Source organism: Populus trichocarpa, chromosome 6 (assembly GCF_000002775.5).
Source record: "Populus trichocarpa isolate Nisqually-1 chromosome 6, P.trichocarpa_v4.1, whole genome shotgun sequence".
Taxonomy (NCBI): domain Eukaryota; kingdom Viridiplantae; phylum Streptophyta; class Magnoliopsida; order Malpighiales; family Salicaceae; genus Populus; species Populus trichocarpa.
The window spans coordinates 10,398,821-10,421,250 of record NC_037290.2 but is presented as its reverse complement, the minus strand read 5'-3'; the positions used below and the strand labels follow the sequence as shown (position 1 = coordinate 10,421,250).

The 22,430-nt window shown below is 34.1% G+C and overlaps 2 protein-coding genes and 1 pseudogene across 5 annotated transcripts; 2 read left to right on the top strand and 1 right to left on the bottom strand.

Annotated features, from left to right (window-relative positions):
• Window positions 1–2,510: 2,510 nt before the first annotated feature.
• LOC18100199 (T-complex protein 1 subunit beta) lies at window positions 2,511–7,445 on the top strand. Of its 4 annotated transcripts, none has more exons than XM_024602617.2 (12): window positions 2,511–2,635; window positions 2,911–2,965; window positions 3,044–3,100; window positions 3,355–3,420; window positions 3,517–3,628; window positions 3,879–4,007; window positions 4,463–4,534; window positions 4,661–4,776; window positions 5,206–5,282; window positions 5,652–6,137; window positions 6,514–6,829; window positions 6,988–7,445. In XM_024602617.2, exons 2-12 carry the CDS (start codon window positions 2,960–2,962, stop codon window positions 7,132–7,134), a joined length of 1,584 nt encoding a protein of 527 aa, XP_024458385.1. In that variant the 5' UTR covers window positions 2,511–2,635; window positions 2,911–2,959; the 3' UTR covers window positions 7,135–7,445. The 4 variants fall into 4 exon arrangements, with proteins under 4 accessions (XP_024458385.1, XP_006381460.1, XP_024458382.1 ...); XM_006381398.3 differs by having other exon boundaries at window positions 2,532–2,723; XM_024602614.2 differs by having other exon boundaries at window positions 2,532–2,739.
• Window positions 7,446–10,800: 3,355 nt separating this feature from the next.
• Window positions 10,801–12,927, top strand: LOC18100198 (putative serine/threonine-protein kinase). Its single transcript, XM_006381397.3, has 6 exons — window positions 10,801–11,084; window positions 11,261–11,376; window positions 11,474–11,690; window positions 11,796–12,033; window positions 12,135–12,285; window positions 12,381–12,927. Exons 1-6 carry the CDS (start codon window positions 11,003–11,005, stop codon window positions 12,705–12,707), a joined length of 1,131 nt encoding a protein of 376 aa, XP_006381459.1. The 5' UTR covers window positions 10,801–11,002; the 3' UTR covers window positions 12,708–12,927.
• Window positions 12,928–16,279: 3,352 nt separating this feature from the next.
• On the bottom strand, window positions 16,280–18,889 carry LOC112327884 (serine/threonine-protein kinase-like protein CCR1; annotated as a pseudogene).
• Window positions 18,890–22,430: the final 3,541 nt, after the last annotated feature.

The window sequence follows — 22,430 nt, the reverse complement described above, 5'->3', positions numbered from 1 at the left end:
CAGCTAAAACTATTCTTGCAAAGGCTAAAACATTGCTAAGAAAAATTCTTTTAATACTATATAAGAGTAGCATCAATGAAAGATATAAAGGAAACAAAGCCACTAACACAACTGCTCCTAATATTATATAAGTTTCAATTCTTCATGAAGAGACAATCTTTGTTTTTCTTCTCCCACAGTATAAAGTATATATAGAGTGTAATCAAGTTACAATCACTCTATTAGAGAAGCTTATATCAATGATCGATACTCTTCTTGTTGATATAATAGTTGATGTCTTTAAGGAGTCTTCAAGCTGAAATCCCTTATCTTTCAATAATTGAAGAAAACAAAGGAACTAGTTCTTCTATACCTCTTAGTGAATATGAAGAAGTTATGTCATAAGGTTAACCAACCTTGGTGACTCCTCTTTTTTTTCTTCTATTATATAAGTTTCTATAATTGGTTCAAATTTTATTTTTGTTATGGTTTTAATACTAACAAAAGCTCTTCTTTTTATCTTGTCAAGGAACTGTAAATGACCTTTGCTTTATGATTATCTACTTCTTCAACTTTAAAAGTCTTTTCATTGAAATTAGACCTTTATAAAGATAGTTAATCTAAAAAGCCCTTCCTGGCCAAGATCAAAGAAGTCTTGATCATTCTTGCCTAATGAAATAACTTTTTAAATAATTGAGCCACTATTGGTCATTTAGAGTAGACCCCTATGACATAAAAGACCAATACTTATGGGAAGCTTTACTGTACCTATAGACTAGCAATGAATTTCTTACCAACATTAAATAGTCTACAATAGATATGTTTGGCTTTGGAAAACTAGAAGTGGTCCGAGGATGCTGAGTACTCTAAAGTTAAATAAATGAACCAGTCTTTTAAAGATTTACCGACATAGGTTTAACCTTAAAAGGTTAAGCTGATCCGCTTAAAAGATGAACTAGCTAAAGCCAAAGAGGAGTTTAATATGACTAAGACTAATTTGACGCTAAGAGAAACTAAGTTTAAAAATTATTTAAAAAATAATTTCTCTTTCCAAAAGTTAACTAACACCATGTTATAACTTGTTAAGGGAAAAAGGCAAGATAAAAAAGAAATCTATAAATGACTTTTATAGTGTTAATATTACTTTGGAAACTCTTAAAGCCACAATAGGTAGCAGTTTCCTTTAATGAACAATATTTATTGTATATATTGAACTTTTAGTTAAAATCCTTTCATAAAATTCAATTTTATACTTGTTCTTTAATTCTTTGAATAATGTTGTTCAATTCTATTAACTAACTATACTTTAACCAATAACTTAAATCATGTTGTAGTTAGAGAAATAAAAATTTTAATCCAAAATATGAAAGAAATCCTAACTAATCAGGCTTAGAGTACGATCAACATAAATCTAAATCAATTTTATAATTGTGATCTCCACATTGATCCTTCAATTTCTTTTGGAGTATCATATTTCAATATTTTATTGATGTAGAGATAATGCTTCTTCAAATATTAACCATCATTTATAATGTATTTTCGTACATTGATTTGTTAGATGATATTCACCTCATTTGAGAACGTTGGCAACAATTTATGGACCCTTATAGTAAAAGGACCATTTGCCATATTTTGGATCCTTATGGATAATTTTTAGTATGACTTTCCATATAAAATCACCTATTGAGGATGTTTTGATCGAACATGTTTATTTTATACCCTTTCAACCTCTCTTGTGTGATAGTAAGTGATTTAATAAATGAAGTCTTATCTCATTCGAGCCCTTTTAACTTAGCTAATTGAGATATGAGTAATCCATATTATATTATGTAGCCCTTCTAGGTAATTGTAGTTTAAGCTTTATAGTACATGGCATCATAATCATATGTTAGGGTAAATGGTAAGGTTTATAAAGCAGACTTATGTGAAATCTTATATGCTTATAATATTTATTAAACAAAACACCATGCTAAGCGTTATGATTTTTTGTGACCAATTTTTTTAAATATTTAGGATCAAAGTTTTGTTGGTTGTATCTACATGTCATTGGCTCGGGCATAACAAGAAGTATAATGGATTATTTTAAATTGATACTCAAATGCAAATTGTTGTACATCTTTCCTTGCAAATATTGATCTCTAGCTAGTAGTAATTATTTTTTAGGCCTCCAAACTTGTGGACAATACAAAGTTTTAGTCTTTTTTTTTTTAATTTTTGGCAAAGTTTTAATTTTAGTTTGATGAAAAAGTTATAATATTAATATTACAAGGACCTTTAGTAATTAAATAAAAAATAATGGTAATCTTATAAATAATCAATTTTTTGTTTATATTTTATGATGAGGATTTTAATTGTCAGTGTATATATAATACAACATTGGGCGGTGAAGGGTAGATCAGTGATGGGCTTCATTTTCTTGTGTGGATGAGGACCGTGGGCCCATAAGAAAAGATACCTTGTCTACTTTAATTTTATTTTTGAGCTTTGGGCTTTGATGCATATTTGTTTAGACTTGGACTACTGAAGTGGCCCTTCGAAGGAATTCGCGAGCCTTCACCGCAGTTCCATTCCATGCCTTTTTTCTTTTTTCCTCTGCCTTCCAAAATTTGTCCCGCTTGAGCAAATCTTTCTTTCTATATGCTCAAGAAAGAAACAAGTCTGATATCTATATTTGCCCTAGTTATATACTCCTCTTGAGTTCACTGATCCTCCACTACTTTATGAATTCCTTCGCCTGCTCTTAGGTCTTAACATTGCCTTGTGAGACTTGTGACATTACAATTTCGTTATGATTAGTAGCACATTTTTCTTTTTTTCTTTTTTGCTTTGTTATCGAAAAATAGTGAAAATCACACGCTATTTTTCTCGCTGCAACTCAGAGATTATTTCATTTTAAGATCTGATTAATTGTTTTTTTTTTTCTTGTTTCAGATTTTAATTTGAGTCTCTATATTCAAGCTGCCCTCGTTTAAACTTTACAATGGCGGTATGCTAGTTGCTCGCTAGTGATTCCATTTTTTTTTGTTTTATAATTTTAGTGTATTTTACTTGGCGAGTATTGTAGGTTGAGAAAATTTTCAAAAGTGAAGCTACTGAAGAAAAAGGAGAGCGTGCCAGATTGGTAACTCCTGTCTACTGGGTTTTTTTTTTTTTTTAATGTTTTCTCTTGTGATATTGCTGCCATTGGAGAGCATTTGCATATAATGAATCTCGGGAGATTGCGAGGAAATTACCTCTCTGTGTGGTTGGCTTTGTGATTTTCATTGCTGCTTTGTTGTTGTTCTTATGTCATTTGGATGCCCTTGGTTAATTTTTGGATCGAAACAACTGCTAAAATGCTATTCTCTCTGTTGTTTTTTTGTTCTTCTTCCCCAGGCATCGCTTATTGGTGGTATGGCTGTTGCTGACTTGGTCAAGACAACTCTGGGGCCAAAAGGAATGGTAAGGTTTCTTCTTTACTGAGTTTGTTACCAGAAATTGTAAAGCATTGCTTGTTTTACATTAACAATCATCATCTTGATACAATTTTTTTTTCAGGATAAAATCTTACAGTCGACAGGCAGAGGTCATGAAGTCACAGTAACAAACGATGGGGCCACCATCCTCAAGTCCCTTCACATTGACAACCCAGCTGCTAAAATCCTTGTTGGTATCCTTCCATTGGTAGTATGGATTACTAATTTTCTTTTCAGGATTGTTAAAACTAAGGTTTTTGCAGAGAAAATTTTGCTATGGATAGAGAGCCTGTTATTTATTTTCAAACTTTCTGCTAGTAGGGGCAAAAACATCTCTCCTGAACTTTACAAGTTAGCCATACCGGCAAATTGCTGCACATGATCGGTAGAACTTTGGATAAGTAACTCTACTTTTGTTATGGAAACCCTTAATTCATGATTTAGATATCTCTAAAGTTCAAGATGATGAAGTTGGTGATGGAACAACTTCTGTTGTTGTTTTGGCGGGGGAACTCTTGAGGGAGGCAGAAAAGCTGTTGGCAGCAAAAATTCACCCGATGACAATAATAGCAGGTTTGTTCTAGGTTCCTGGCTTTGCAATGCTTCCTATTTCCCCCCGCCTTCTCGTTTTCATCTATTTTTTATTGTTAGTGCTTCTCGAGCACTTTTTTTTTCAGTTTTGCTGAAAATTTGAAAATCCTTCCCATGTTTTACTACATTCTTTGTAATACTTTTTTGCATGCATTACATAGATGGTGCGACTTCAGCTGTTTTAACTTTTCTTGCTACACAAGAGTCTGACAATTGGATTTGACATCAATCCCATATCTATATAACCTTGGTAGAGTGAATTTTCTTTTTGATCACCTGATTCCTTTATGTAATTTTGAGCCAGTTCAGCCAAAGAATGCCATAATTGTTTTTTTTTGTAAACATAGAGACCAGATCTTAAGTTGATCATGGTGAATTTGAAACTCTAACTCTTATAGCATGTGAAATTTGTTGATACTGTTTCTTTGATTGTTCAGGTTTCCGAATGGCAGCAGAATGTGCTCGCAATGCTTTGTTGCAAAAGGTTTTGGATAACAAAGACAATGAAGGTATTGATTGTTGTATCATTATGAATTGCAGAATTCATGTAGAACTTGTTTGTGTTAATTGGCTTGGCAGTTTTTTTGCAGCATATATTTCCTGGCATTGATGTCTGTAATTATTGAATAATGCAGAAAAATTCATGGCTGACTTGATGAAGATTGCAAGGACTACTTTGAGTTCCAAAATACTATCACAGGATAAGGAATACTTTGCAAAACTGGCTGTTGATGCAGTTATGAGATTACAGGTGAACATTGGTTTTTAATGATAGCTTACCAGCCATTTTTTGGGGGTGGGGGTGTTTTTTTTTTTTTTTTTTTTTTTTTTTGGGGGGGGGTAGGTGGTTTGGCGTGAGGATGGCTAGGTTGAAATCTTTTGTTTTCTGGCTCCAACATCTGTACCATGCACTAGATCTTATTTCTTCTGTCATTCTGCATGGTGTGCCTGCCTATTTGTGTGTTTTCAGACTGCTATTTCAGTATTCTGATACTTCCTCCTATGCTGGGTTTTTTTATTTTTTATTTTTTTACCTCACCCTGAACTTACATTCTTGATACTATGATTTGGTTTTGACTTGTTTAGACTATTTGTGTTATCAACGGGTTCTGACGCTCATATTAAGTGTATTCTTTTTTCCTAATCAGTTTGGTCTTATGATTGCTAAATGAAATGGCAGGGTAGCACAAACTTAGAGGCTATTCAAATTATCAAGACGCCTGGAGGTTCACTAAAGGATTCCTTCTTAGATGAAGGGTGGGTACATCTACTTATAAGAATCTTGTCATGTTATTGAAGTTCCACTGCATGGTGCATATTTTTTTTTGTCTATAATAAGAAAATGAATGGGCATTTCTAATGCCTTTGCACATGAATTTCCTGTCTTGAGTGCTAAAATGAGCATTCTTTTACTGTAATATACTTCGGAAGTTCTTTGCAAGTTTTGTTAGTGCTGCATGCCCTTGTAGATGCTTCTATTTTTGTTTGCTAATGCCCTTCTAGCAGGGTTCTCATTTAGCTAGAAAACATTGGCTGTAATGTCCTTGTGTCTATTAATAATGCATTGACATGTGATAAATATTTTTGCTTGTTTTAAATGATTAAATCGGTCTTGTGCTTGTTCAGATTTATTCTTGACAAGAAAATCGGTGTTGGACAACCAAAGCGAATAGAGAATGCAAAGATTTTGGTGGCCAATACTGCAATGGATACAGACAAAGTAAAAATCTACGGGGCACGTGTTCGTGTCGATTCAATGTCCAGGGTTGCTGAAATTGAAGCAGCTGAGAAGCAAAAAATGAAAGAAAAGGTGGATAAGATAATAGCACATGGAATTAACTGCTTCATTAACAGACAACTGATTTACAATTTCCCTGAAGAACTCTTTGCAAATGCTGGAATTCTTGCAATTGAGCATGCTGATTTTGATGGAATTGAACGTCTTGCTTTAGTGACTGGTGGTGAAATTGCTTCAACATTTGATAATCCAGAGTCAGTTAAGCTTGGTCACTGCAAGCTTATTGAGGAAATTATGATTGGTGAGGACAAGTTGATTCACTTTTCAGGTGTTGAAATGGGTCAGGCATGTACTATAGTACTGAGAGGTGCAAGGTAATATTTCTTTCCAGCTTATAGAAAAGTATTATGCAGTTAATGCTGGAAAATATGTTAACTTTTGGGTCTTTGGGATTTTAGCCTGAGCTTTTGCACTTCGTATATCGATTGTGATGTCCCGTAGCTGCTATTTAGCAATTAGGACAAATGCAACTATCTTTTTGTGGAATTTGAGTTTGTTAATGATATAATAGAGTTTGATGGCATGGCTCATACTGAAATGGCAACTCTGGTTGGTGTGGTTTTGTTTCCCTAGGCTTGAAATATAATCCCGATGTTTCACTTGTAGAGAGGGGGAAAAAACTCTGGAGTGGAAGTTATCTGCTCTTACTTCACCTCAAATGCCTTTTGACGTGTTTATATTATTTTGCAGCCGTCATGTGCTTGATGAGGCGGAAAGGTCCCTGCATGATGCCTTGTGTGTGCTGTCTCAGACAGTCAACGACAGCAGGGTTCTACTTGGAGGTGGATGGCCTGAGATGGTGATGGCAAAGGAAGTCGATGAATTAGCTCGAGTGACTCCTGGGAAGAAGTCCCATGCTATTGAAGCATTCTCAAGGGCTCTCATTGCAATTCCTACTATCATTGCAGAAAATGCTGGTTTGGACAGTGCAGAGTTGGTTGCACAGCTTCGGGCAGAGCACCACAAGGAGGGGTGCACATCAGGAATTGATGTGATATCTGGATCTGTAAGTGCTTCAATAAAAACTTCATTAAAAGCAAGTTTTAAGAGACATTATTATAAGCTGTGGTCAACTGGCTAGCTGAGTATTTAGTAATAGTTTGTAATCCAATCTACTCTGTTGGCCCAGTTTGTTGATTCCTGGCATCTTTTAAATCATTGCAGATAGGAGATATGGTAGAGCTAGGCATTTCTGAAGCATTCAAAGTTAAGCATGCTGTGCTGCTCTCTGCAACTGAAGCTGCTGAGATGATCCTTAGAGTGGATGAAATCATCACTTGTGCTCCACGCAGGAGAGAAGATAGAATGTGAAATTGGGTGGATCCTTGGCTGCACAAAGATATCTGCTGTGACGCATCCCATCCTGGTTTTGAATTTTCCATGCTCAAGTTTTACTTTGATATTATTAACTGCTGAACTGTTTTGGCTTTTATTATTTGTTGTGCTGTGAAGCTTTTGTTTTCGAAGTTAATAGCAATGCAATTGGGGTGTTAGCATAAGGACTGAAGAAGATGATAATTCAATTTTGATTGTGTACTTTTAGGAGAACATAGCAGATTGTAGAATGCCCGACCATACTGTACCAAAACAATGTTTCCGAGAAAGAATATTTGGTTTTTCCTTGTTTGGTTTGCTGAAATAAGCCCTAGACCTAAGTAAACAATTGTCGAGAATCTAAGCATCACAAAATAAGCTATGGTAATGGAGCTAAATACATGAATATTTCAAAATGCCAATAATCTCATCTTTTCTCCGAGGAATTCAAACTCGAAATGATTTACTGCGGAACCAGTTAGTGCAAGAAAATAAAATAAAAATATCCCAAGAAATTCTCTATCAATTAAGTGCTTAACACGGACTGTACTTGATCGCTGTGGGATATTTAACCAATGTAATCAACGAATGATTCACTTTCTCAAACAAGCAATAAAACTAATGAGGAAGGATTAAAAGATTTTGGTCTGATTCTACGATCAGGTTTAAGGAATTGTTTTTTAACTGTTTCCTATTTTTGGTATAGAATATAACACCTGCACTTCAACACGGCTAAATTGGATATGAGGCTTCTATGTTTTTGTATATATATTTTTTTAACTCTAAATTGAAAAGTTCCTATGTATAATTAAATAAATCGAGAATTATACATGTTATTAAATAAAAAAAGTCATTAATAATAAATGAAGATGAAAATAAAAAAAATTAAAAGACATTTATAGATCAAAATTATTTTTTTATTTAATTAAACAATAATAGAAATAGACACACATAAAATTAATTGAATAAAATAAAACGAAGAAAAATGTTAGGTAAGGTTGTGAATATTAGAAATATTATTCAAAAATATATATTCTCTATTTATACAATACATAAAAAGAAAAAAAAAATTATAGATGAATTATAATAATCTCTTCAAAAACTAAATGTATACAAAAAAACTAAAAAATATCCCCTATTAAAAGAGGCTAAATAAACAAAATAAAAAAAGAAGGGATATTAATTTAAATCTAAATTTTAAAAATTATTTTGAAAAAAACATATAAAAAAAACTTACAAAAAAATATTAAAAAAAGATCAGACACTGTTGGGTTTGGCAAGTCAAGCCAATGCACCTAATCTATTTAGTAATGGCTTGCGTGCTTGGGCCCTTATTTTTTTATGGCAGATGTGGTGGGTAAAATCGTGACTATTTATATAAATCCAAAAACCTGCTGATAAGTCAAGCAATGCTTTGTCTGATTTTGTCTAGATTTTTTCCACGTGGTGGTTAGAAAATTAGAATTGAAGATTTTTTTGATCTAAAAATCTATTTTGGCCTAAAATATCTAGAAAACATTATAGGCACCTTGACAATTTCATTAATGGCCTCAAAAAAAGGTTCAAAAACTCGAAATCAATCTGAAATAAAAAATCTTCTCGACTTTCGAGGTAAGAAAAACACTTAAGTTGAACTTCACCTATCAAATGAAATCTTTTGACATAAAAATCGATCGTTTTGATGATCGGAATATGTGTTGACGACATTTCTCTCTCTCTCTCTCTTTCTATCTCTCACTACAGCAGGAATCAAGCGATCTCTATCTCTTTCCTCTCTCAAACCATAGACTAAAAGGTAACAAAAATAAACTTATGTGCTAAAATTGAATTGAAAAAAAATTAAAGGACTAGATAGGTGTGCTATGTGAAGTTTGAGGATCAAAGTGAATTTTTTATGAGAACTTTGAAACCATTACTTATTTATAATATCTTTTTTTATTTTGTTCCCTGTCTTTCAATTTTATTCTTAATTAACAAATTTGTTTCAATTATCTTTTAATTTAACTCCAAAATGATGTAATAACGCGAAAAACATTTGAGGATCAAAACAAGAAAATCATGAATAGTAAAATATCATAGAGTGAACGGCAGAATTACAGTAAATAAAAAAGAAACCTGTTTTCTATAAAGCATATTTAGTGAGATAAAAAAAAAAGAATTGATTTCTAGTACATTTATTTTTTACAGATTTGAAAAGCTTCGGGATTTTTGGCTTAATCTTTCCAAGACTGTTCTCTCTTTGGGCAAAAATTGCTTTTAAAAGAAAGGAATTGAAATGAACACAAATTGCTTTTAAAAGAAGGCACAACAACGACGCATTCTAATCTTTGTTCTCTCTTCGGGCACAACCAAGAAGCTTTGCAATATTTATGGAGAGTTTTACCAGGAAGAAAAATGGGTTTCAACTTGAAGCGCAAGAGGCAGCAACGTTTGGAGACCTCAAATTTGTAGATCAACTCTATCGATTCCTTCCTCGATTGTTTCAGTCGAGACTTCTGGGCGTCTTCGATTTTACCTCGTGTCCGCATCAACGTGCACGGAGGACCATTACATGGACTCTGCTTTGACCAGGACTGTTCAAAGATATCATCGATTGGCTGCTGACTCCATTTTGGAGTGTAAAACAGTGTTCTTAGCAATTGAAACGCTTTCAACTTTGACACTTTCAACGTATACTTTGATGGAAAGAGGGTGTGTGATTCTGTCATTAAAAAACATTGCATTTATTTCATTCAAATCTTCTGTATGCATTCATTCTAGTAGCTTATTTGTATGCGCTTACGCTACAAGTTATATTATTATTATTTTTTTAATACAAGTCTTTTTTTAATAAATTTTATTTTAAATCAGATTGATGTGATATAATTCACCAAACTTTAAGAACTTTAAGTATGTAAAGACAATCGGATAATGAATAAAAATATAGTTTGAATAAAAAATTATATATTTCAAAATGACTTATTTTTTAAAATATTAAAATACAACATGTTCAATCAATCTAGATTTATTTGGGTTAACTTGCTAAATCCGGGTCATGAAACCTTGATAACTTCATAGAATAAATGCTGAAGTTAATTTTTATTGAACAGGATGAAAATGAATACAAAATTTCAATTAAAATAAAAAAATAAAAAGAAATTATTTAAATATGCAACTCTAATTACAAGAGAAGCTAAAAAGGAAAATAATCTTTATTGAATTATGCAAGAGACGAGACTAACAACATCTTTTTTTTGTTTTTTCTTTCAGGATGAATATAGCCTTGGAGAATTTAGCGAAGATTTTAAAGAGTTAGATGCTCATTTATTATCATTTACATGAAAATTATGATAAGATCTAACTTAGGACCGAACTAAATAATGAATTAGGTTGATTGGCTGGTCACTAGATTACAAGGTTAATCATCTTAACCGGGTTTTATAGCACTGTTTACACATACGCGGGACTGTTTGGTTTCTTTCCTCCCATGAAGAACAAATAGGAAATTTGTTTTTCTCAGCCGCCTTGGAGGATTTAAATGTCATGATAATGGTGGTATTGATTATTGCAGTGGGGCAAACCACACCAGACTCTTCAACTAAACCTATCATACTCATCTACTCATCTTGCATAAATTATTAAGCAAAACAATATAAAAAACGCAAATGGAGGCAAAAAAAGGATTAAATATACCTCTGAAAATATTCAAGTATCCATTGAAGTCAAAATCCACGGGTTTATGCCATTGCCGTGTTCCCATCAATTCCCTTCTCATGTTGCTTTGAAATATCTGATTTTTATTGTCATCAATTAGTACCATACCAATATACCAGACTCCCTTATTAATCAGAACCACAAGTTTCAAAATCCCTTTCTAATTCCCAGCATGAAGTTCTTTTTTTGTGGCTCAAGTTGTTTTTCCTCTGGACCAAAAGCCACCATCATCAATAATAGAAGCAGCTTGCCAGGTACGACGAATTTTAGATGCTGGTGTTCTCCCTAGCTCGTAGTCATTTGGGTTTTGTTTTGACCGAGTCATATTGGTTTCTCGATATGGTTTGGTGTGCTCTACCAGGCTCACTTTCTTTTTTCCTTGTCTTCCATTTTATTATCAGCTCTTGATTGCTTTCTCTACAAAAACCAGGTGAACAAAGTCATGACAATTTGCGCTTATTCTCTTCTAATGAACTCGAAATTGCCACCCAAAACTTCTCTTCCTCTAACAAGATTGGAGAAGGTGGCTTTGGTTGTGTGTACAAGGTAAAAGATTCTTTCTTTTGCTTCCATATCAATTATTCCCCCCCCCCTTCCCTTTTCTGGGTAATGCTAATGTGGCATTTTTTGTTCAACTTTGAAGGGTTGGTTGGAGGATGGTTCTGTAGTGGCTGTGAAGGTTCTTTCAGTTGAAGTTGAATCTATGCGTGGAGAGAGAGAATTCATATCTGAGATAGCTGCACTGTCTGATATCAAACATGAAAATCTGGTTACACTTCGAGGATGTTGTGTTGATGGGGCCAAAAGATATCTGGTCTATGATTACATGGAGAACAACAGCCTCGTACATACTTTACTCGGTAATTAATAATCCATGTTTGCGTTTTCGTAGTTCTGTTCTTTGTTGTCTCTTTAAAAAGTAGAGAACCTGGGAAAATTCATTGGCTTTTATTCTTGATTAATAGGACAAGAGCACAACAGGGCCAAATTCAGTTGGGAAGCAAGGCGTGGCATTTCATTAGGAGTTGCTCGTGGGATTGCCTATCTTCATGATGTGGTCCAACCCCGTATTTTGCATCGAGATATCAAAGCTAGCAACATACTTCTTGATCAAAACTTTACACCAAAAGTGTCAGATTTTGGTCTTTCAAGAGCACTCAGAGACAATACATCTCATGTCAGTACTCATGTTGCCGGGACATTGTAAGTGGAATCACTAAGTGCATTTGATTCTCTCTTTGATTGGATTATTTGGCAAATGCTAGTATAGCTAACGAGGTTTCTTGCGATTGGAAATGCAAAAGAGGATACCTTGCTCCAGAATACGCTGTTAGCGGACGTATGACACGGAAATCGGATGTTTACAGTTTCGGAGTATTACTTCTGGAAATTATCAGTGGCCGACCGGTAGTGGATTTTGACTTGGAACATGGTGAACACTACCTGGTTCAAAAGGTAAAAACGTCGGAGCAATCAATGAATCAATAATGCAAAGCAGCCTTCTTTATTTAGAAAGTAGAAGTGAAACTTTTTTGTGTGTGAATTTGCAGGCATGGGAAGTCTACAAGGGCAACAGTCTTCTGCAGATAGTAGACCCCGCTCTTCATATGGACTTCCCAGAAGAAGAAGCACTTCGATTCTTAATGGTTGGCCTGCTTTGCGTGCAAGAAACTGTCAAGCTCCGCCCAAGTATGTCTACCACGGTTAAAATGCTGACCAACGAAAATGACATCAGAGACGTTCAAATTTCACAACCAGGGCTTCTTTCTGATCTGATGGATATCAGATTACGACAGAAGCATTCATCCCAGAGGACACAGACCACATTTTCCAGGGGCTCAACCTCAACGAGCACGCATAGTACCAGCTATTTTTGATTCTGTAATTTTTGTTCTTTAACCCCTCAAAAAAAGGACAAGAAAATTTTCATTTCTAACCAAAGGAGTCTAGATAATAACTCTAGTGCATATATTGTTTGGATCATGCTGATTTTGTGTGGTCAAACCAAAGGTTTCTGTGATTCTACAGGAAAAATCCCTTTCACAAGCTGTTGAATTTACTGAAAAAATAATGCTATAGAGTAGTCATTGGTCTCAATTAATGATAACTTCCTTTATATATATATATATATATATATACAGTGGAGTATAGATTGATTGATTAATCCATCATAGAATCAGTTTCACTTATTGGAGAAAAAACAGTATGGAATGGGCATGAATCAGCAGGAAACTAAGTGATGCAACCGCATAGCATGGATAAAAAGTATGGATAAAAACTAGAGTTTCCAGTAAGGTTACAATTCTAAACTATAAAGAAATAAGTAAAAAAAACTCCAATATTTTTTTTAAAAGTATGTAATTTAATGATATAATTAAAAAAAATAACACACTAACTTTTTATATAGAGAAAAAAACCTACCTAACCCAAAAAATAATAAAAATATAAAATTAACTAGGAAAATAATTAAATCAACAAAAATATCTTTTAGGCCTAATTTAAATGTCTTCTAGATCTCGGTTGATTATATGGAGTTTGCTTTATAGAACTGAACTTGGAGAATTATTTGATAAAATTTAAGCTTGATTGAATCTAAAATTATTTTTATCACGCTACATGTTTGACATATCTGAGTTTCTTCATGGATTTCTCCTTCTCTATATGATTCTTAAATATACTTGCAATACGTTACATATTACACGTCACTACGAACAGCAGGAGCTTCCTTTAACAATTTTATTGTATTTGCTTCATAATATGTGGAGTAAAGATGTCAAATAATACAGCTTTCTTCGATGTATGCCATTTGTTGTATCTTCATACTTCGGAGTAGAGAAAAAATAACAAGGGTGTGGTCTCAGCCTCAGGATCTCCCCGAAAAACAAATACTAGGTAGCAGACAGGAGCAGGCTCCACAGAAAGTCAAAAGAAAAAAAAAAGTGTCTCGTCACCTAAACTGACCCAACGTGTGTCCTGAGATTCAAGTTAATGAAAGCATTTGATGTTTAAATTATGGATTGCCATTTTCGAATTTCTTAAACAGAGAAATTCATCTCACTGATTATGATGGTTTGTGTGTCAAAATCAAGCTGGTGGCCTGGAAATGTGACAGTGAAACCAGTAGGTTTGACTCTTTTCCACCAAGAACATTAATTCTTGTTTCCTTCCGTAAAAATGGATGCCCACCATACCCAAAAGTCTGCAGCTTTCAAGTTTCCCTTAATGCACGACACAGTTTAGCTTTCCAAGTATGACATGGCCCAGCTTAACTCATCATGATTTAGATTGACATGATCTGAAAGGGGCTTCAATCACACCACCTGATCCTGTGAAACTAAAACTTTCTTATGAGATTGGAGGAAACCCTTGTGGCATATGATCGATAATGAATGCGCATCTTACGAGACATGAACTCCTCTTTTGATCGATCAAAGTTCCCTTACCTGATAAATATCTTTGTTCAAATCAGAAAAGTGATTGAATATGTCTATGCATTACATGCTGCAACTTAAAAAGTTCAAATCAGAAAAGTGATTTTGCATGCCATAAAAATTGATCACCACATGGAAATACTGAGACAGGAGAGGACCTACAGTTTGGAAGCACCATACCACAAGCTGCAAGGGCATTGCAAGAGGAAAGCATGGATAAATAATAGGCCCCTCCTTTCTGAAATCAGACAATCAAGTTGGCTTCTTAGGGACTAATCCTCTGATTAAAGCAGAATGGTCTTCGAATAATTCAATGTCAAATTGATAGAAAGGCTGCTATGTTTCCGGAAAATGCTTTAAAGGAATGAAAGGACCCTAGAGCGGGGGTCCTTCCCTTCTGTCTGAAACCAGAGGTCAGTGCTCACAACAGTTGGAACCACCTTTGTGTTTGAACAGGTCTTGTGATCTTCTTGGCTCAGATTCTACTCTCTCTACCTTCTGCAGCAGGGGATCCACACCAGCATCCTCATCTCTTTTCTAAAATTCTAGCTTTTGCTACTATCTCTAAGTTCTCACATATTAAGCTGTTCCATTATAATCGTAAGGGTTTGGATTCTTCTTTTCCTTTTTTACTCTTGCAGGTTTCCCAAATCCTTGATCATACGCTAAACAGATCGAGTCAAACTCCTGTTCTGAATATATGAAATCAACAACTTTTAGCTCAATCTTATGAGATCATCAAGATAATTATAGAAACGTTTCTGCAAAAAAAGAGAAAAAAGAAAGAGAGATGGTTCCACCCTGTCGAGGAAACAAATCAAGGTCGATCAGACCTTGATTTTGCTCTAAGTTGATTGTTTTCGCCGTACCAATCAAGCAACATTGTCAATAAAGGGGATTTTAATCGATCCTCTCCAATAAATTTTACCCCACAGAAAATATCCCCTGAGCACTAAGATCCAGTCATGCCAATGACAAAGTACTTCTGAAAAATTAATATATAGGATCCAACATCTGACAAGTTGCTCATACAATAGTTCATTTGCTAATCAACCTCATTTTGGATAGATGTGTTAATCACCTAATTATCAATGCATCCGTTAATAATGCTTTCGAGAAAACATTGAGACATCGTAAGATAAAATTAAAGAGAGAGAGAATGAGAAGCTGTTTTCTGAAAGCTGTGGAGCTGCCTTGACCATATTTTATTTCTCTTCCTGTCAAGACTACCACAATCTGCAGTGGACTTTTGCATCAGGATGTTAAGTGTTTCAGAGCTTACCCAGTTTGCTCATATGTGGTTCAGTTGCACGTGCATGTGAGCTAGGATAATTTGTTAACCTATAGTGATCATGGCCTAAAAACAACGAATTCCCATTGCTAGCAATTTAAATATTTCTTATCAAGTATTAACTGAAATTGGAAGGACCATATATCTAAATTTATATTCCCAGGAATTTGAGCGCGAAGACCACCAAAGGATTGTCAGACGTAGCGCAGTTGATTGGAACATTGACGAAGACTGAATTTGGGAAAAAACTATGTTATGGACCTCCCTTTTCAGTGGCGGAGAAAGGATTCCATTTTTTTTGGGTTTTTTATAATGTCACAATTCTGTTTGCAAAAACAAAGAGAAGCAGATCAATTCTATACCAGAGAAGTACCAATACACAATGACAGGTTGACTCCATTTTAGATGAGTGAATGCATACAGATTTGTTCATCAATATGCAATGGGAGGTTGACTCCATTTTAGATGAGCGAATGCATACAGATTTGTTCATGTAATATTAGGCTTGGAATTTAAGTTTCAACTGATATATCAGAATTTTTCCTAGTCTGCAACAAGGCAGTGCTGTCCTGTGGTCAGAAAGGGAGATTTATTGTTTTAACTTCAATGTAGATGAAAACATGTAGAATCGAGTAAAAATTGAATCCCCTTCGTATTTATAAATGAACATAAAGCTAACAAAAATAAAATGGGAAGAGGAGTATTGAAGCAACATGATGTACAAAAATGCTCAAGACAAACATACAGTTGCCGCATAGAAGTTACTCAGTACTGAAGGTATATTAGTGTTACCTGTTTCAACATATCAATCTCAATCAACATGTCAGGATACTGTCTGAAGACTACAAGATCAATCCATTACAATTTGCTCTAACCATGTCGCCACATACCAACATTATTTGGTGAAGTGTAATCTCTATCATATCCTTTTCTTCCACTAAGAATCTCTAGCAGTACAGTTCCAAAATTGTATACATCTTTTCATGTCTCCACCAAGATCCTTTTCATTTGCTGAAAGAAGCCCAAAATCTGCTATTCGTGCTCCCCAGGCAGAATCCAAAAGAAAGTTCGAAGTCTTGACATTGTGATAGACAATTGGTTGTTCAGCTTCCTTGTGAAGGTACTCAAGTCCTTTTGCAGCCCGCATTAAAATCTTCAACCTAAGGCTCCAATTCAGAGAAGAAAGCCCACTATGGAGATGATCATGAAGCGTGCCATGGGGCATATGCATAGACAAGCAGCCTTCATCCCATTTCTGAGACGTAATCTAACAAATTCACAATATTGCAATGTCAAACGTTGCAGAGGATCTCCAATTCCATGTCAAAATCTCTGCTGTTAGAGTGAATTATAGTGGGCAGCATTTTCCCTCTTGATTGCAACCTGTCTCCCATCTGCTAAAACTGCTTTATAAACAAAGCCATAGCTTTCTTGAGGGCTTGTTTGAAAATATAGCAAAAATTGCTTTTCAAAGTGTTTTTTTTTTTTTTGAAATGTATTAAAATAATATTTTTTTTATTTTTTCAAATTTATTTTTGATATTAATACATCAAAACGATTCAAAAACATCAAAAAAATATTAATTTAAAGTTAAAAAATTTCAAAAACATGGTTGAACCAGAGGCCTAAGCTCATTGAACTCTTTGAATCCATTGGTGGCCTCTTTTAGCTCTGATAGTCAGAAAACTTGCGCCATCCCAGGACAAGGATGGATTGAGGATGGTATGACTCAGAAGTAATGTCAGTTTCCAACTCTGGTTTGCCTATACAAGAACTAAACTGTTTTGTTGATCTTTCTTTATTTCAAGAGGCAAACAAACATGGAAGAATACACCCGCTAACTGATATCAACAGCAAAGCCAAAGCAGAAGACTCAATTATGATTGCTAATCTGCGCAAGTTGTGCTGTTGCTTCCCAGAAGATGATTGCAACCCACAAACATCCCAACAAGAACTGTTCTGGCAAAGAGAACAAGCTGTGCATACTCTATCAGCATTCTTAGTACATGGACTAGACAAGAAAAAACCTTGAAACAATTTGACCCACATGCAGAACAAATATTTAAATCATTTCTAACACACATGCTTGTCAAATCCGGTTCATTTAAAATACTTGCATTGAAAACAAACTCCCCTTCACTCCAAGAACGATGACTGCATAGCCCTGGACTGCACAACTCCAAAGGAGGACTATAATCTGGTGGTAATCTCCCATTAGCAAACCAGCCATTGATAACCAAATCATCTGCCCGCTTGTCGTGAAATCAGACGAAGCAATCGCCATAAACCCAGAACCACCCTTTGGAATTGAAGATGAATTGAAACTTCCCCAACACTCGACTGTGTTATTATCCTTCCTAATCCCACAGAAATGGTAGTTCCAGCAGTTAACAATTCAAAACGGGTCCCAAGGCTAAAGATGAATCAGTAGTATTGCCCCAACATTTGACATTATTAGACCCTTGCAAGATGCCACAAACAGAACCCTTCCCGGAATATAAAACCATGTAATTCTCCGATAAATACGAAACGCCCAACCTATCTTTGATTGGTCCCCAACAAACAACCCCACCTTCTCGTCACCAGAAACAACCTTATCAAACACGAGGTTACTAATAGATTGGTCATAAAAAACACCCGTTCCCTGTACAGAAGTTAAACTATTACTAGCACCCTTGATATTATTCCAACAATCAATCGTGCCTGAATTATGATCAGAATATTAAGATCCTCTAATAGCACAGACATGGTTCTTTCCTGACGCAATATGAGAATAAGCTGTGTTCTTACAAACTGAAGGAACGAGATCCAGACCTGAATAAACTGAGCTCCAACAGAACACCTGGGAATTATTAGCTAGGACTCCACAAAGAAGTCCTTCGCCACCGGATAAAGCTGTTATGGGGCCAAAGTTACTAAAATAAGCAGATGTTGAAGCGGAGGATGATGATGTCAAAGTTGTATCCTTTATCCAACAAATAACATCTTGCTTGCCACTCGCGTCGATGGCGCAGAAGAAGGCATTGTCGCCAAATGCGGCGGAGAAGGGGCCATGGATCCATACTCAAATACAGAGATACAAGAGAGGAGGAGGAGAAAGAGGATGATGAAAAAAGATTGTAATTGCATGGTTTGAAGAAAGTGAAGCGGCGGGTTTGGAGGTGCAGGAGTTTCATGGACTAGAGCTGTGTTTGGAGGTTGCTTGCTAATTGGGATTTTAGCTGCTGCTGGGAGTTTAAGCTGTGATTCTGTTGTTGTTGTTGATGATGATGATGTAGTAGTAAAGTTGTTGTTAACTAGAGAGCGAAAAGAAAAGAAACGCGGGTGTCGTCGCCATTTTTATGGTTCTGTTTGTTGGTAGATCAGACCATTAGAACTTGAAAAATGTACTCTCAGTCTCACTTGTTGGAATTAGAACAATTTGTTTTTTCCGTTAGAAAATGATTTTATAAAAATCTATTTAAAATTTTTTATAGATTATTTTGATATATTAATATTAAAAATAAATTTTAAAAAATAAAAAATTTTATTTAATTATATTTTCAAGTAAAAAAAACCAGTGCTACAGTAATAAACTAAGTGTTAAATTAAATTTCTTTAAATTCACAATTTTACACGCAACCTTGTTTATTGAAGTAAATTACTAACTACTATTTATAATTCCTAATAAATTGGTATTTTTATTATACTCAATACACCCACCACTGTTCACCAACAGAGAAATCACTCTGCACTGCGATGTTTATTTCTGTTGTCTTTTATTTTCGGTTATCACACTTTATTTATTTACAATTTCATCCTCGCTCTTATATTACCGTAATTTTATGTATCAAGATTTTTTCTCTCTCTCAATTTCCATGCTTGCAAAGTGTCAAAAAATATTTTAATATTAAATTAAAAATCAATGTCATGAAATAAAATTTTATGTTATAGTTAAAAATTTAAAAGAATAAAAATTAAATTTAACAAAAAAAAAACATCTTTTCATCTTCACTGTTCAAAAAGCTCAAAAAACTTCTCTTTGATCCATGTTATTTTAGTTTTTTATATTTCAATCCTAAATATCTTTTATGTAACGTCTCAGTCCCTATATGTTCAAAGAAAAAAGAAAAAGTTATTATAAGAGATTAATGAGATAGTATGTTCAGTTTGTTATATTTTAACCACAAAATCTCGATTCTAATGTCAATAAGTTCTTTTTAAATAAAAGAATTTAACGGAAATGATTTTTATCTTTTAAACATATAGGAAAAAGTAGATTGAAGCATATAAAATTTATTTTGGTTTGATTTATTTATGATTTTTAAACTGATTAAAAAGTGTTTTAAATTTAGAAATGGATGTATAAATATTTATAGTGTATTTTTAAGTTAATACTTGGGATTTAAAGGTTAAAAAACTTGGCCCTAGCTTTATGATAATCATAGGTGGTTGAAATTTGAACATGTTGTTTGTCTAGACATCTATTTTATTTTAGAAAAACAATTAGGGTGGACATTGTATCTATTTTAACCAATCATTATCTTTGTTATAAATATCTATTTTAATTGACATATAACTAAATAAAAATAGATTAAAAAAAAAAACTCAATGGTAAGGATGAGGCATTACTAGTGTTTTATTACAAAGTGGAACACTCCTTATCAAATTGACACCAATATCGATCATTTTGGTGTTCGAAATCGATGTCAACCTCTATTTTCTCTATCTATAATCAAAATTTAGTGTTTTCTCTCTTTCCTTTCTCAAGTCAGAGACTAAAAATAATAAAAATGAACTCTAGTATCAAATTTGAATTGTAAAAAAATAAAGGAACTGAATGGGTATAATTTGAAAAGTTTGAGGACTAAATTGAACTTTTCATGATAACTTTGAAACCACCATCTATTTTCAGCGCCTTCTCCGCACTGATATTCTTTCTTTTAATTTTGTTCTTGATCAATAAATTTGAATAAATTATTCTTTAAATTGGTTCTAAAAAGATGTAATCATGAAAAAAAAAAAGAGTTTGAAAACTAAATAAAATTATTTTTGAACAATAAGTGAGAGACGTGAAGAATGTTTTCTTACACGACGTCCCCCCTCGTAATGTTTAGATATTTGTTGATTAGGGCATCACAAATGGAGTTTCATTAATAATTTAATTGATAACAATTTTTTTTTTTGTTATTTCAAAAGAAAAAAAGAGCTCACGTGTTTGGATCTAAAGATAACTTGAACGAAAATATATTCAGGTCAATCTATCAAATCTGTGACACGAGTCATGCATTCCACTTAGTTCAATAATATTTTTTTAATTTAATTATATAATAAAAAAAAATATGAAGATCAATTTAAAATCAATCAAATATTGAAAAACAAAAATAAAATAAAATAAAATAAACTCAACAAAAATCAATATTAAATAATAAAATTAGATAAAATAAAAAAAGTCCAAGAGAAAGAAGTTCTAAAGAATATTTTCTGAAATTATAAAATTTAGTATGGTAACATAATAGTCTAAACATAAAATTTACCAGCAACAAAAAAGGAATGAATTATAAAAAAATAAAAAATAAAGGACAAAATCATCTGGCAGCATTCGAACCCATGATCTTAGGCCTCACCAACTCGCCTACCAAGCGAAGGTATTGCTAAATGATTAGAATATTAAATTAACATAATGTTTATATAAGCTGACTCTAAACTTTTTTATTGTTAGTATAATTCCTTTAATAACCGTATTTTCAAAACAAATTTTCCAACAGCACTGCCTCCATCGAATTGGTGGCAGGTTTGTTTTCTTGGAAGTGGTGTTACGTGGCGCATTCCCTCACTCCACAAATTCTGGAATGTTCGTTGTGAGATGCGCTTATATTTCGCTAACTTCCCAGGTTTTTAGGCATTTGTTGTGGACATTGTCCACATGGGCTCGCACACCACCACCAACTGTTTGATTGTTTGCCACATTATAAAAGGACCTCAGCATCTCAATTCAGGAAAAGCAAAAACCCTCTTGGTAAAAAGATTCTCCTTTTCAGCTCTAAGATTTGTCTCTCTTCCTCCGTTGATTGGTAAAGAGGGACAAATATTGCCAGCAATTTTGCCTGAATACAAACGACTACTGCTACTTTGCTTCAAAATTCAATGGCTAAGGAGGTTAGCGGTTCACGTTCTTGGATTGAGGTGGCTCCAGCTCCAATCATTTATCCCCGGAAGCCTTCAAATGCTCCCCGTTTGGAGCCGATAGCCGAAGAGGGCCACGAGGAACATGATGAAGATTCACAAGCCTTCCAGTAATCCTCCCCATTTGGATCCTTATTTCTTTTTTGGTTCTTTGGGGATTCAACTGATCACTACCTCTGCATTGCCATGTTGAAGTTCCATTGCAGCACTACTCTGACTTTAGCTGAAAGGCCATGTTAATTAATCCAGCTGCCCAATGAGTTCATAAATGCACCAACGCCTAGATATGCAGCCAACATGGTGTAAATCTTGCAGATTAGTCTTTTCTATTTAATTTAGATTATTTAATTATATATTTTTCTTATTTAATATCTATACGTTTATATTTTATTTGGTGTCTTGTTGGTGGATTAAAATTAACTCATTTTTGCCGCGCATCTGGATCTAGTTAATTAAAACAAAAAAGGAACCAGGGAGAAGAAGAGAGGCAGCAGAAATAAGTTACAAAAGAGTGGCGAGGATCTAAAACTACGTTCTGCAATGTGTTATTTAATTTATATTGTAGACGATAGGTCGTCTATGTAGCCAATTAGAAGAACACCAACCTCGGTGCCCGAGCTTTCCTTCAAGGCCACACTATTTTAATAAAACAAAAAACAAAATGACGCTCAAAAAAAGTTTTGAAAAAATATATATGAGATAGTTATAATTAG

Excerpts from the sequence above, each read along its gene's own strand:
- LOC18100199 (XM_024602617.2), top strand. Across the intron at positions 4,777-5,205 it reads ATGCAGTTATGAGATTACAG|GGTAGCACAAACTTAGAGGC; the intron begins GTGAACATTGGT and ends ATGAAATGGCAG. Across the intron at positions 6,138-6,513 it reads ATAGTACTGAGAGGTGCAAG|CCGTCATGTGCTTGATGAGG; the intron begins GTAATATTTCTT and ends ATTATTTTGCAG.
- LOC18100198 (XM_006381397.3), top strand. The coding sequence starts at position 11,003 with ATGAAGTTCTTTTTTTGTGGCTCAAGTTGTTTTTCCTCTGGACCAAAA. Across the intron at positions 11,691-11,795 it reads CCTCGTACATACTTTACTCG|GACAAGAGCACAACAGGGCC; the intron begins GTAATTAATAAT and ends CTTGATTAATAG. Across the intron at positions 12,034-12,134 it reads ACTCATGTTGCCGGGACATT|AGGATACCTTGCTCCAGAAT; the intron begins GTAAGTGGAATC and ends GAAATGCAAAAG.